Source organism: Scyliorhinus canicula, chromosome 25 (assembly GCF_902713615.1).
Source record: "Scyliorhinus canicula chromosome 25, sScyCan1.1, whole genome shotgun sequence".
In the NCBI taxonomy this organism is placed as follows: Eukaryota; Metazoa; Chordata; class Chondrichthyes; order Carcharhiniformes; family Scyliorhinidae; genus Scyliorhinus; species Scyliorhinus canicula.
Genome location: NC_052170.1, coordinates 8,755,048 through 8,769,808, shown reverse-complemented (window position 1 = coordinate 8,769,808; position 14,761 = coordinate 8,755,048). Strand labels below are relative to the sequence as shown.

The 14,761-nt window shown below is 55.5% G+C and overlaps 1 protein-coding gene across 2 annotated transcripts in view; it reads left to right on the top strand.

Moving 5' to 3' along the window:
• Window positions 1-300: 300 nt before the first annotated feature.
• Window positions 301-14,761, top strand: part of rnaseh2a (ribonuclease H2, subunit A) — a 32,639-nt gene continuing 18,178 nt past the window's right edge. The window contains exons 1-6 of one of the 2 annotated variants that reach the window (XM_038784791.1): window positions 301-347; window positions 449-577; window positions 7,307-7,378; window positions 8,805-8,931; window positions 10,641-10,728; window positions 14,042-14,179. In XM_038784791.1, the coding sequence (XP_038640719.1) occupies window positions 451-577; window positions 7,307-7,378; window positions 8,805-8,931; window positions 10,641-10,728; window positions 14,042-14,179 (552 nt within the window). In that variant the 5' untranslated portion in view covers window positions 301-347; window positions 449-450. Of the gene's footprint in view, window positions 352-448; window positions 578-7,306; window positions 7,379-8,804; window positions 8,932-10,640; window positions 10,729-14,041; window positions 14,180-14,761 lie in introns of both variants that reach the window. The other variant, XM_038784792.1, reaches the window with a different exon arrangement.

Below are 14,761 nucleotides of genomic sequence, written 5' to 3'. Positions count from 1 at the left end.
TGAACGCTTTGTGAGCAATGTTACAATGTTTTGCGGTTGAAATACTGCTCCCAATGTTCATATTGAACACAAAATGTGGCTCTGGGGGTTTGGGAACTACAACTCCCGAAGGGCAGTGCGCGTACCGGCACATGCGCAGTGATCGGCACTCACTCCCAACTGCCGACTCATTAAATTCGAATTGAAGTCAAATTAAAATTTTAAATAAATTGCTGCAAAGTTTCGCCGTGGGACTTCTTGTAACACTGCACACCACGAATTAAAAAAAAAACAGATTGTGAGGCGAGGCCTTTCGGTTCGAGTCAAAGGTCAGAGTGCTGGTCAGCGCGGGAAGAAGTTTTCTGACGGTTGGTGAGGCGCGCGCTCCGTCCATGTGAAATTTAGGGAAAATCCAGGGTCATTTATTTTAAAGCTGATTTTTGTTTTGTTTTTGGTTTACGCATTGCAGGGATGGATCTGAGTGAGTTGGAGCGGGACAATAGCGGCAGCTGCCGGATGGTGTCAGCCGTTCCCGCCGCCTGTCGGACGGAGGATTGCAGCCTGGGCATCGATGAGGCGGGAAGGGGGCCGGTGCTGGGTGAGTGACGGTGCGGCCCCGCCCCCCCCTCTGCTGTCCCCGCCCCCCCCTCTCTGCTGTCCCCGCCCCCCCCTCTCTGCTGTCCCCGCCCCCCCCCTCTCTGCTGTCCCCGCCCCCTCTCTCTGCTGGCCCCGCCCCGCCCCGCCCCGCCCCCCTCTGCTGTCCCCGCCCCCCCCTCTCTGCTGTCCCCGCCCCCCCCCTCTCTGCTGTCCCCGCCCCCCCTCTCTGCTGTCCCCGCCCCCCCCCTCTCTGCTGTCCCCGCCCCCCCCTCTCTGCTGTCCCCGCCCCCCCCCTCCCTGCTGTCCCCGCCCCCCCCCTCTCTGCTGTCCCCGCCCCCCCCCTCTCTGCTGTCCCCGCCCCCCCCCTCTCTGCTGTCCCCGCCCCCCCCCCTCTCTGCTGTCCCCGCCCCCCCCTCTCTGCTGTCCCCGCCCCCCCCTCTCTGCTGTCCCCGCCCCCCCCTCTCTGCTGTCCCCGCCCCCCCCTCTCTGCTGTCCCCGCCCCCCTCTCTGCTGTCCCCCGCCCCCCCCTCTCTGCTGTCCCCCGCCCCCCCCTCTCTGCTGTCCCCGCCCCCCCCTCTCTGCTGTCCCCGCCCCCCCCTCTCTGCTGTCCCCCGCCCCCCCCTCTCTGCTGTCCCCGCCCCCCCCCTCTCTGCTGTCCCCCGCCCCCCCCTCTCTGCTGTCCCCCGCCCCCCCTCTCTGCTGTCCCCGCCCCGCCCCTCTCTGCTGTCCCCGCCCCCCCCTCTCTGCTGTCCCCCGCCCCCCCTCTCTGCTGTCCCCGCCCCCCCTCTCTGCTGTCCCCCGCCCCCCCTCTCTGCTGCCCCCCCCCCCCCCCCTCTCTGCTGCCCCCGCCCCCCCCTCTCTGCTGCCCCCGCCCCCCCCTCTCTGCTGCCCCCCCCCCCCCTCTCTGCTGCCCCCGCCCCCCCTCTCTGCTGCCCCCGCCCCCCCCTCTCTGCTGCCCCCTCCCCCCCCTCTCTGCTGCCCCCCTCCCCCCCCTCTCTGCTGCCCCCGCCCCCCCCTCTCTGCTGCCCCCGCCCCCCCCTCTCTGCTGCCCCCGCCCCCCCCTCTCTGCTGCCCCCGCCCCCCCCTCTCTGCTGCCCCCGCCCCCCCCTCTCTGCTGCCCCCGCCCCCCCTCTCTGCTGCCCCCGCCCCCCCCTCTCTGCTGCCCCCGCCCCCCCCTCTCTGCTGCCCCGCCCCCCCTCTCTGCTGCCCCCGCCCCCCTCTCTGCTGCCCCCGCCCCCCTCTCTGCTGCCCCCGCCCCCCCTCTCTGCTGCCCCCGCCCCCCCTCTCTGCTGCCCCCGCCCCCCCTCTCTGCTGCCCCCGCCCCCCCCTCTCTGCTGCCCCCGCCCCCCCCTCTCTGCTGCCCCCGCCCCCCCCTCTCTGCTGCCCCCGCCCCCCCCTCCTCTCTGCCCCCGCCCCCCCCCTCTCTGCTGCCCCCCCCCCCCCCTCTCTGCTTGCCCCCCCCCCCCCCTCTCTGCTGCCCCCCCCCCCCCCTCTCTGCTGCCCCCCCCCCCCCCTCTCTGCTGCCCCCCCCCCCCCCCCTCTCTGCTGCCCCCGCCCCCCCCTCTCTGCTGCCCCCGCCCCCCCCCTCTCTGCTGCCCCCCCCCCCCCCCTCTCTGCTGCCCCCGCCCCCCCCCTCTGCTGCCCCCCGCCCCCCCCTCTCTGCTGCCCCCGCCCCCCCCTCTCTGCTGCCCCCCGCCCCCCCCTCTCTGCTGCCCCCGCCCCCCCCTCTCTGCTGCCCCCGCCCCCCCCTCTCTGCTGCCCCCGCCCCCCCCTCTCTGCTGCCCCCGCCCCCCCCTCTCTGCTGCCCCCGCCCCCCCCTCTCTGCTGCCCCCGCCCCCCCCTCTCTGCTGCCCCCTGCCCCCCCCCTCTGCTGCCCCCGCCCCCCCCCTCTGCTGCCCCCGCCCCCCCTCTCTGCTGCCCCGCCCCCCCCTCTCTGCTGCCCCCGCCCCCCCCTCTCTGCTGCCCCCGCCCCCCCCTCTCTGCTGCCCCCGCCCCCCCCTCTCTGCTGCCCCCCCGCCCCCCCCTCTCTGCTGCCCCCGCCCCCCCCCTCTGCTGCCCCCGCCCCCCCCCCTGCCGCCCCCGCCCCCCCCTCTGCTGCCCCCCCCCCCGCCCCCCCCCTCTGCTGCCCCCGCCCCCCCCCTCTGCTGCCCCCGCCCCCCCCCCCTCTGCTGCACCCGCCCCCCCCCCTCTGCTCCCCCGCCCCCCCCCTCTCTGCTGCCCCCCGCCCCCCCCTCTCTGCTGCCCCCGCCCCCCCCTCTCTGCTGCCCCCGCCCCCCCCTCTCTGCTGCCCCCCGCCCCCCCCTCTCTGCTGCCCCCGCCCCCCCTCTCTGCTGCCCCCGCCCCCCCCTCTCTGCTGCCCCCGCCCCCCCCTCTCTGCTGCCCCCGCCCCCCCCCTCTCTGCTGCCCCCCGCCCCCCCCTCTCTGCTGCCCCCGCCCCCCCTCTCTGCTGCCCCCGCCCCCCCCTCTCTGCTGCCCCCGCCCCCCCCTCTCTGCTGCCCCCGCCCCCCCCCTCTCTGCTGCCCCCGCCCCCCCCTCTCTGCTGCCCCCGCCCCCCCCCCTCTCTGCTGCCCCCGCCCCCCCCTCTCTGCTGCCCCCGCCCCCCCCTCTCTGCTGCCCCCGCCCCCCCTCTCTGCTGCCCCCGCCCCCCCCTCTCTGCTGCCCCCGCCCCCCCTCTCTGCTGCCCCCCGCCCCCCCCTCTCTGCTGCCCCCGCCCCCCCCTCTCTGCTGCCCCCGCCCCCCCCTCTCTGCTGCCCCCCGCCCCCCCCTCTCTGCTGCCCCCGCCCCCCCCTCTCTGCTGCCCCCGCCCCCCCCTCTCTGCTGTCCCCGCCCCCCTCTCTGCTGTCCCCGCCCCCCTCTCTGCTGTCCCCGCCCCCCTCTCTGCTGTCCCCGCCCCCCCTCTCTGCTGTCCCCGCCCCCCCTCTCTGCTGTCCCCGCCCCCCCCTCTCTGCTGTCCCCGCCCCCCCCTCTCTGCTGTCCCCGCCCCCCCCTCTCTGCTGCCCCCGCCCCCTCTCTTTCATGCCCCCGCCCCCCCTCTCTGCTGTCCCCGCCCCCCCCTCTGCTGCCCCCGCCCCCTCTCTCTCATGCCCCTGCCCCCGCCCCCCCTCCCCCTGCCCCCGCCCCCCCCTCTCTGCTGCCCCCGCCCCCCCCTCTCTGCTGCCCCGCCCCCTCTCTCTCATGCCCCCGCCCCCTCTCTTTCCTGTCCCTGCACCTCACCCACCTACCTCACCCCCTTCTCCACCCAGCCACGACCACCATTTGGCCCCTTGAGTCTGCACCGACCCTCTGAAAGAGCATGTTACTTCAGCCCACTCCACCCGTAACCATGTAACATATGGACAATAAGGGGCAATTCAGCATGGCCAATCCACCTAACCTGCTCAATCTTGGCCTGTAGTGGGAAACGGAGCACTCGGAGGAAACCCATGCAGACACGGGGAGAACGTGCAGACTCCGCACAACAGTGGCGCTGGGAGGCAGCAGTGCTACCCACTGTGCCACCTTTCACCCCCAGCCCCGACCTGACTTCTCTTTCGCCCCCGTCCCTCCCCCACTTCTCCTTCCCCCACCGTACCGCCCCCACTTCTACCCCCATCCCCGTTCCGACCCCACTTCTCCACTTCCAGTCTGACCCCTTCTCCCCTCCCGACCCCACTTTCCCTGTCCCGACCCCACTTTCCCTGTCCCGACCCCACTTTCCCTGTCCCGACCCCACTTTCCCTGTCCCGACCCCACTTTCCCTGTCCCGACCCCACTTTCCCTGTCCCGACCCCACTTTCCCTGTCCCGACCCCACTTTCCCTGTCCCGACCCCACTTTCCCTGTCCCGACCCCACTTTCCCTGTCCCGACCCCACTTTCCCTGTCCCGACCCCACTTTCCCTGTCCCGACCCCACTTTCCCTGTCCCGACCCCACTTTCCCTGTCCCGACCCCCACTTTCCCTGTCCCGACCCCACTTTCCCCGTCCCGCCCCCACTTTCCCTGTCCCGACCCCACTTTCCCTGTCCCGACCCCACTTTCCCTGTCCCGACCCCACTTTCCCTGTCCCGACCCCACTTTCCCTGTCCCGACCCCACTTTCCCTGTCCCGACCCCACTTTCCCTGTCCCGACCCCACTTTCCCTGTCCCGACCCCACTTTCCCTGTCCCGACCCCACTTTCCCTGTCCCGACCCCACTTTCCCTGTCCCGACCCCACTTTCCCTGTCCCGACCCCACTTTCCCTGTCCCGACCCCACTTTCCCTGTCCCGACCCCACTTTCCCTGTCCCGACCCCACTTTCCCTGTCCCGACCCCACTTTCCCTCTCCCGACCCCACTTTCCCTGTCCCGACCCCACTTTCCCTGTCCCGACCCCACTTTCCCTGTCCCGACCCCACTTTCCCTGTCCCGACCCCACTTTCCCTGTCCCGACCCCACTTTCCCTGTCCCGACCCCACTTCTCCACCCCTCCCTGTCCCGACCCCACTTCTCCACCCCCCCCCTGTTCCGACCCCACTTCTCCACCCCCCCCATCTGACCCCACTTCCCCCCCCCATCTGACCCCACTTCCCCCCCCCCATCTGACCCCACTTCACTCCCCCCCCATCTGACCCCACTTCACCCCCCCCCCCCATCTGACCCCACTTCACCCCCCATCTGACCCCACTCCCCCCCCCCCCCCCCCCCCCCCCCCCCCATCCCAACCCTCCTCTCCCCCCAGCCTGATCCTCATTCTCCGGAACCTCCCCAGTCCCGACCCCTGACTCTGCTGCACCCCGCCCCAACTTTCCTTCGCCCCACCCCCTCCTCTCCGGGCCCCACCCCCTCCACATCCTCTCTGGGCCCTGCCCCTCCTCCTGCCCCCACTCCCTTCTCACCAACCCCATGCCCTATTCATGAAAATTGCAAAAGTTGTCAACGGGAGTGTGTCGTGTTCTGATAATATTTAAAATACACTGAAAACTCCCCAAACAATTTTTTGACCTGTACATCAAATGTCACATCATGCGATAAATGCACCATTCAGACTGTAGTGACCCCTACACTGGCAGAGACAGATGGCAATTTAGTAGCATTGGTCAGAGCGTTAAAACAACTGATATCGAGAGTTAATAATTGTGGTATGAAGTTCCCTTCTGACAGTTGCTAACAACATTGAAAATATTGTTCCAGTTTTGTGCTCCGCCGGTGAAGTAGAAATATTTGCCTGTTATTTTGCAGCCAGTAAATTCCTTCCTGCGAAATGCAAATGAACGGACTACGGTAATGATCAATGTTAATAACTGCATTTCCTGAGTGAGGGAGTGCAGGGGGAATAGATGCACCCGGGAGTTAATTGCCTTATTGCTGATGAGCAGCTTCCCTCGCCACCCAGGCACATTAACTGCTCCGGTCGGTACTGCAGATGCGAGGCAGCATGGTGGCGCAGCGGTTAGCACTGCTGCCTCGCGGCACCGAGGTCCCCGCTTCGATCCCGGCCCCGGGCCACTGACCGTGTGGAGTTTGCACATTCTCCCCGACTTTGCGTGGGTTTTGCCCCCACAATGTAAAGATGTGGACTGGTCACGCTAAATTGGCCCTTAATTGGAGAAAACTAATTGGGTATTCTAAATTTTTTTTTAAATTACTGCAGATGCGCAAAAATATTCAGCAACAATACAATTGTAAACACGGGAGGGAAAATCTTAAGCGTGCTTTTGACCGTTCTGTTTATAGAAGAAAAAAGAAAGGTTGCACCTTAAATTTGAAGAACTTGTCAAGATGGTTCGAAACACCACAGAGCTCCTAATCTCTCCCTATCAATAGGAGCATCTCAATCTTTCATTGATGCTCCGTTCGTGTGCGGAGTAACCAATTCATTTAAAACACAGTATTGCTGGTTGCAATACAAGTGAAGGCCTTACAACAGGTGGCACACCACTCGGTAGTGTTTAAGATTGGGGGAGACCACGTTATCCAAATTTGTTTGAAACGTGTGACAGTCGGCAAGATTTTGAACAACGTGTCGGCCATTGTGTTGCTGGTGGTTTGCATCTGAGACAGGGGTGATTGATCGCAAGGAGGCTGGAGTCAAAATAGAAGCTGGTCTTCCAGAACAAGATTTGGATGGAGTTGCCGGCGTTACACAGTAAGAAGTCTTCCAACATCAGGTTAAAGTCTAACGGGTTTATTTGGGATCACTAGCTTTCGGAGCATGGCCCCTTCCTCAGATCATCACTCACCTGCTGAAGGAGCTACGCTCTGAAAGCTAGCGATTCCAAATAAACCCGTTGGACTTTAACCTGGTGTTGGAAGACTTCTTACTGCTTCCAGAACAAGTCCAAGCACCTTTTGGAAACAGGCCAATGCTTTCCAGCAACAATGGCCACTCATTCTGCTGTGCTTCAATAAACGAGAACCTACTCTCTTATTGCAAACTACTTTCCCAAGTGACACTGTATGCGAGACAGATTAAGGGTTTTAACGATCTTTGCCAAAAACTTCCATTTGGTGCGATTTTGTTTAAAACAGCTGCAATCAGTTCTGTCTGTCTGTTTCGAAAACCTTGTATTGTCCACGTTGGTTCAGTGACGTGCGGAACCTGTACTCTCCCTAGATGACTATTGTCATTTGAACCTCTGTGTCGTGTACTCTGCAACTTAGTTGTTCACGTGCCCCCTGTGAGTGCTGGAAATTCATCCGCAACTGACTTCACATGGGGCTCAAGTGTTCAGGACTGTTGTGCCTAACGCTTATTGTTTTGCTCTGCCCTCAGGGCCAATGGTGTATGGAATCTGTTACTGCCTGCTTTCCAAACAACAGCAGCTCGTGGAGCTCAAGGTTGCAGGTACGGAAGCCAAAACATTCTGTTCTTGACAAGTCAAAATGCCGCTGATAACGCAGTCAAGCCGTTGAGTGGCGCCAAAAACCAAATGCAGAAACGCCAAACAAGCGAGCGCCCTGTGATATGAGCTTTGCTCTTTATCGTGGTATCAACGCTCAGTGTTCGTCCCTGGCTCCGAGATGCTGCAGCATTTTGTAACGGTGTTTCCGATTATTCCATAAAGCTTTGATGATAACTGGATCTGTTCCACAATCTCTATTGTGTTTGTGAAAAAAAAATGATCAAATGTACGTATTTGGTGACAAATTGCTGTTTATAAGAGTTTTAGAGAGACAGCACTTTCCCTAGAATCTTGTTCGCACAATCTTAAACGTTTAATCCCAGGGATGGAAAAATGTTGTAAAATACACTGGCTATTTTGTTAATTTTTCCTCTCCCAAGTTATTTTAGTCCATGTGACCTTCTTTGCTTCTTTTTTTTTTCGACCAAGAGGTGGCGTGCAGGCTGATTGTAGAAAGCTCTCCGAGTCGAACGAGCTGCTGGTTTTGTGAATTCTGACTTTCTTTCCCGGCCCCAGAACAGTACCGTTACCTTTGCCAACTCCTTACTCTGTCTGGCTTACGTTGGGAATGGAGCTTTTGCACTTTCCCGATATTAATTTCTCGGAATAAACTGTCCCGTTTGAGAGAAGGGGAGGTCATTGTCTCCGTCGCGGTGATGAAATCAAGATTTGTGGCCCCGTCTCTGACTCTAAATTTATTACGCCTCAGAAACTTGTTTTTATTTGTGCACGCTGAGGTTAGGAGCTGCCTAATTGTCACTTGCTGATTAATCGCTTCGTTCTGTCTGATACTTCATGCCCTTTCCCTTGGTTTCACCGTTAACCTCAAGGACATGCCTCCTGCAAGCTGAATATTATAAGGTCTGGAGAGGAGTGGAACACCAAGCCGAACAGTTTGAGTCAAAGGAAAAGGGTTTAATGCAGCAGAACAAGAGTACAGAGCCCGCTCACTGTTAATGGCCTCCCGACTTCATACGGGCTGCGGAAGGGGTTGCCCCATCCTTTGGGGGTGGGGGGCGGGGGGGGGGGGGGTGCACCCAACTCACCCCACCCCATCCCAGCCCACCCCTTAGCGGGCGTGTATATTCCCCATAATCAATCCCGCAGTCTCATAAGTGTCCCGTGACCTGCTTAAATCTAGGTTATGACACTGACATTAGGACACCATTGTGTGGGAATTAAAATCATGCGCTGTGCTTTCCCAGGGCCTAATATTCCGCTGGTCTCCTGCTTCACTAGACTGCGTTACATTTGATTTCATTTTTTGTTTTCGGTGCCCATAGCTCATGATGGATATATTCTAGCTGTCAGGCTGAATGCCGATTCCGTGTGGGGTCATTTAATTTCCCTTTCTGTTCTCTCTTGCAGACTCCAAGACTCTGACGGAGAAAGAGCGGGAGAAACTGTTTGCTAAGATAGATGAAGCCAACGATTTTATCGGCTGGGCCCTGCAGGTCCTTTCGCCCAATCTAATCTCAAACACTATGCAACAAAGGTACTTTTCAGTATCTTAAATGAATGGGGGGGATTCTTTGTGGCACTTTAACGCCACAGTAAGATGAAGGTAACTGATGCTGCAATGGGCTGATTGTCCCAGGGGTTTACCCTGTAGACCTGTGCTGGAGGTATCGTAGGAAAGCTACAGTGAAGGTATTGAATAACCATCACACACCCCTATTCATCACAAATGGAATGTCGACAATGTGGAATTATAAATGATTAATTGAGATTCTGCCTTAATTCACATATTCAACCATGTGGCTGTTTGCCCAGCTTTCAATGGCTGCAGATTCAGATGGCCATTTATTAATCTTCCCTTTTCCTTTGCGTGATCTTGCAATCAATCAGCTGTCAATTGTCGATGCGGAATCTCAAGTCCTCATCGCCACACGGACGCTTTCGACCCAAATGGGAGACTAATAATAAAATGACCATCTAAACCTGTCTGTCTTGCTGAGAATCGTCAGGAACTTTGTTTGTGCTGCTGCCAAGCTGCCAACCACGGTGTACGCCAGCGATATTGTTCCCTTCTACTGATGTCCAATCAAGGAGAGAGCTCTGTTTGCAAGCCTTCCAACTGCTGGTGACATCTTTAAGGTTGGAGCTGACAGGACTGTCGGGTTGTTTTCTGTGATTCGATCCCTAGCTCGGCAGCTTTCAGAGTTGGATTTGTACTGGTCACGTTAATACCGCCAGTTGGTGCCCAGCACATAGTTTCACACCCAGGAACAGATCAAAGCAGGGTAGAACCATACAGTTGGCGTGTGCCAACTTGTGCAGGTAAAATCCTAGAATCACTTTATTCTGGAGTGTGCACCGTCTGAATTTCCGATCTTCCTATCCGCTCTATGGAGTTTTTAACAGCTCCTCACAGGTTTGATGACGGCTGCAGTCTAGGGGTTTGTGTGGGTGCGGTTTCATGGCATAAGACTTACACGGGGCGGCACGGTAGCGCAGTGGTTAGCACTGTTGCTTCACAGCGCCAGGGACCCGGGTCCGACTCCCAGCTTGGGTCACTGTCTGTGCGGAGGCTGCATGTTCACCCCCGTGTCTGCGTGGGTTTCCTCCGGGTGCTCTGGTTTCCTCCCACAAGTCGCGAAAGACGTGCTTGTTAGGCGCCGGAGGGTGACAACGAGGGCATTTTCACATTTAACTTTGTTGCAGAGTTAATGTAAGCCTACTTGTGACACTAATGAAGATTGGTATTACGCACTATTCATAAATCTCGTTATAATTGTTGCAGTGGAAATTTGTGCACTTGTCTTGCCTTGTGAATAAAAACCTTCCTTTATATTGATATCAGCAATAGATGTCGAAACACAATGAAATATAAGCAAATTACTGCAAATCCTGGAACCTGAAACAAAACAGAAAATGCTGGAAAATCTCAGCAGGCCTGACAGCATCTGTAGAGAGAGAGAGCAGAGCAAATGTTTTGCGTCTGGATGGCTCTTCAGAGCTAGAGAGAACTGGAAATAGGATGAGATTTGTACTATTCTGGGGGTGCGGGGAATTTTCTGATTTTTAAAGATTGCTTGTTCATGTTGTTGTTACTTGCATTACAAAACAAATAAACACTTCCGTTGTGGCATTGGGGATAGTAATTTCAAAGGAAGGCAAAATTCGTCCACGGGTTGAGCCAACGCTGAAGTCGAAACCACTCATTGCTCACCATGGTTATTCATTTCTTGTTTCCTAAATCAGAACCAAATATAACCTGAATGCGTTGTCCCACGATGCTGCCATCGGGCTTATTCAGTACGCGTTGGACAGTGGTGTTCAAGTGAAAGAAGTGAGTAGGAAAAATGTTCTGCCGATGGAGATGACGGTGTTCAGATCTCTCCCACCACTAGTAATGATGTACTTGCTCCTCCTTTACAATTTAGTTCTCTTAAAAATATTAATGTACTCTTCGAGTCTCCTTATGGTTGCCTTCTCACCTATCTGTGATCATCAGGATTTTAAAAATATATTTAGAGTACCCAATTCATTTTTTCCAATCAAGGGGCAATCCACCTAACCATGCAGATCTTTGGGTTGTGGGGGCGAAACCCACGCAAACACGGGGAGAATGTGCAAACTCCACACTGACAGTGACCCAGAGCCGGGATCGAACCTGGGACCTCGGCGCCGTGAGGCAGCAGGGCTAGCCCACTGCGCCACCGTGCTGCCGCGTGATCATCAGGTTTAGCCATTCCTTAGGATGCTGTGGTCTCCTCTGATCCTCAGCTGCTCTTGGGATCGCTAGCGTTTGATTTTTGCCCGCGGAGGATGGCATTTTAAAAATAGATGTGACGTCTACTTTTAAAAATTAGCAGTAAATGAAATTAATTCTCTTGTAATTGACCTGGGTCTTTGTCCACTCATTTAGATTTCGTTCTACTGGCAATTGTTGGTCACGTATTGTGATTTACAAACATTCATTTGTAGGTTCATTGTTCAGTTTCGTAGCTGGCCACTTGAGGTATTGTTTATCCTTGAATATTACTTTAGCTGGTGCACATAATATCATTAATTTTGTACCTTGCAGAGTCATTATGATGTACTATGTGCAACCAAAGCAGAATAGAACTAAGGAGCACATTCTGCATAATTAATTTAATACTTCATATGCCCGAAATTTCTACGATTGTTTTATTCTTCTCCTTTGGTGTGAGAAAGGCCAAACATTAAGTCTGACTGCTGGGAAAACTCAGCTGGCCAGGCAGCAACTGTGAAACCGGGTTAATGTTTCAGGTTGATGAGCTTTCATCAGTTGAACGGCTTCATGTTTGCAGAGAGAAGGGACGACGCACTTCAGCCACGATAGTGACTAAATCTGATTTTTCTGGGTGGCACACATCATAAAGCTACTTAGTGCTTTGGGCGATGGTCCTGCAATGTGATTGGGTAGATTTATTTTGCCGCTATTGGGTTGCACAGTGGTATTGTCGCTGGACTATAAATCCAGAGGCCCAGGGTAACGCTCTGGGGACCCGAGTTCAAATCCCGCCACAGCAAATGGAGAAATTAAATGTCTGATGATGACCATGAAACCCTTGTCAATCATTGTAAAGACCCATCTGGTTCACTAATGGGCAGCACAGTAGCACACTGGTTAGCACTGTTGCTTACAGCGCCAGGGTCCCAGGTTCGATTCCCGGCTTGGGTCACTGTGCGGAGTCTGCACGTTCTCCCCGTGTCTGCGCGGATTTCCTCCGGGTGCTCCGGTTTCCTCCCGCGAGTCCTGAAAGATGTGCTGTTAGGTAATTTGGACATTCTGAATTTTCCCTCGGTGTACGAACAGGCGGCGGAATGTGGTGACTAGGGGCTTTTCGCAGTAACTTCATTGCAGCTTTAATGTAAGCCTACTTGTGACAATAAAGATTATTATTATGTTCTATCGGGAAGGAAATCTGCCATCCTTACCCTGTCTGGCCTTCATTTAACTCCAGACCCACAGCAATGTGGTTGACTCTAAAATGCCCCTCTGAAACGGCTGAGCAAGACACTCGGTTCAAGGGCAATTAGGGATGGGCAATAAATGCTGGGCCCAGCCAGCAACACTCACGTCCCATGAATTAATTTAACAAAAAGCCTCCTTTCAATTTTTGCTCATCACGCCGAAAGAAATGCAGGCTGAAACTTTTGCATTTATGTGTAATGCCTTTATTACAGTGAAGCAAACCAAAATGCTCCAGAGTTTAAAAATCTGGTCACTGAGGAGAGGAGGATTGAGAAAGTAGTGCACTGGGCACAACCTGCTTGGTAGACATGAGAAATCTTTAACAAAGAAAATTTTACTGCCTCACAAGAACGATTGCCAGAACAGACGTCAAAGATGGCGATCGCTTGATAACCTGAGCCTCGTTACTGCTATCTGCAGAATGCTGGTCAATCAATGAGGGGTTTTGGGCAGACGCCTTTGTCTGGCTTTTTGCAATATCCTGTTCTGCAAACTCTGCTGTCACGTAGGCCGCTGTAACTATCTGTCTCTGTTATTCTAGTCTTGGCACTGCTGAGGTTTAAACTCATTTAATCTGGCTTTGGTTTTAAAAAAGATAAATTTTACCTTGCGAATACAGACTAAATTTCTAGCATCCAGATGAGAGCATGCAGTGACGCTTTCAAGTCTCCAATTGGATAATTGCTCACCTAGGTTAAAAGTGGCAAAACCTTTTGTACTTTTCAATGGCAGCACTAATTTTTTTCAACTGGGAGTCAGTATCAGCAAGCGTTTCATTAATATAAGATTTATTTATTGTGTCTACTGTACCTTGCATATTCCTGTTACAACATATGGTGGCTGCTTTGAGAACAGTTTTACCAGTTGAATATTATCCACAAGTACATCAACTTACGAACATAGATACATAGAATTTACAGTGCAGAAGGAGGCCATTCAGCCCATCGAGCCTGCACTGGCCCTTGGAAAGAGCATCCTACCCAAGGTCAACACCTCCACCCCATCCCCACAATCCAGCAACCCCACCCAAGCCGGAATTGAACCTGGGACCCTGGAGCTGTGAAGCGATTGTGCTATCCACAATGCTACCGTGCTGAACCCTCTGGCTTTTTAATGTTAGAGCCTGGGACACTTTTCATTTTCTGCTTCTAGCACACACCTGGGTGGTGGAGGTCGACTGAGCTGCAATGTGACAAATTGATCAGACTGTGAATCAATGTGAATGATTAGCCCGCAGAGCTTTCATTAATGGCTGGAATTCAACCATCATTTTGCCATAGTTATTGATGATAAATTAACCCCGTTGCTTTTCTCTGAGAATCCGTTAATGTGACACACACTCCCAACTGCTGTCAACGTGCCTTTTTAAATTTGTTTCCATTCTCTGTAAAACAACTTGGCTATTCACACATACAGCAAGTTGGGTTGTAGGTCACATCTGTGCTCCCTTGTACAGTGCATTCTCCAATCTTTGCTGAGTTGCACGTTTTCAAGCAATTGCGTCTGGCATATCAAAGGCACAGTTCCAGTCCCATGTGGTAGAATGTCTCTGCCTAGCTACATAAGTTCCATGGTTACCATCCCTATTAAGTAAGGAGACAACCGTTAACCTTGATATTTATCTTGTTGCATTAATAGCTAAATCTCTGCTTATCCTTAGGTTTACGTAGACACAGTGGGACCTGCTGAAAAGTATGAGGCGAAGCTGAAGGAACGTTTCCCCGGGCTGGAGGTCACCGTCAGATCCAAGGCTGATTCCTTATTCCCAATAGTTAGTGCCGCCAGCATCTGTGCTAAAGTAAGTGCTGGTTGCTGGGTGTGTTTCTCTTCCAGTTGTTTGAGCACCTACAACGCACAGTGAAATTGTATTTGTGGAGGTGCATTCAGCATGTTGGATTTGGATTTGTTTATTGTCACGTGTACTGAGCTACAGTGAAAAGTATTGCTCTGCGTACAGTCCAGACAGATCGTTCCACACACAAAAAAACAAACAAAGGGCAAACATAAATACACAATGTAAATACATAGACACGGGCAGCACGGTGGCGCAGTGGGTTAGCACTGCTGCCTCAAGGCGCCGAGGTTCGATCCCGACTCTGGGTCACTGTCCATGTGGAGTTTGCACATTCTCCCCGTGTCTGCGTGGGTCTCACCCCCATAACCCAAAAATGTGCAGGGTAAGTGAACTGGCCGCGCTAAATTGCCCCTTAATTGGAAAAAATGAATTGGGCACTCTAAATTTTTTTTTAAAGTACATACATGAAGGGGCTGGTTTAGCTCACTTGGCTAAATCGCTGGCTTTTAAAGCAGGCCAGCAGCACGGTTCGATTCCCGTACCAGTCTCCCCAGACAGGCGCCGGAATGTGGCGACTAGGGGCTT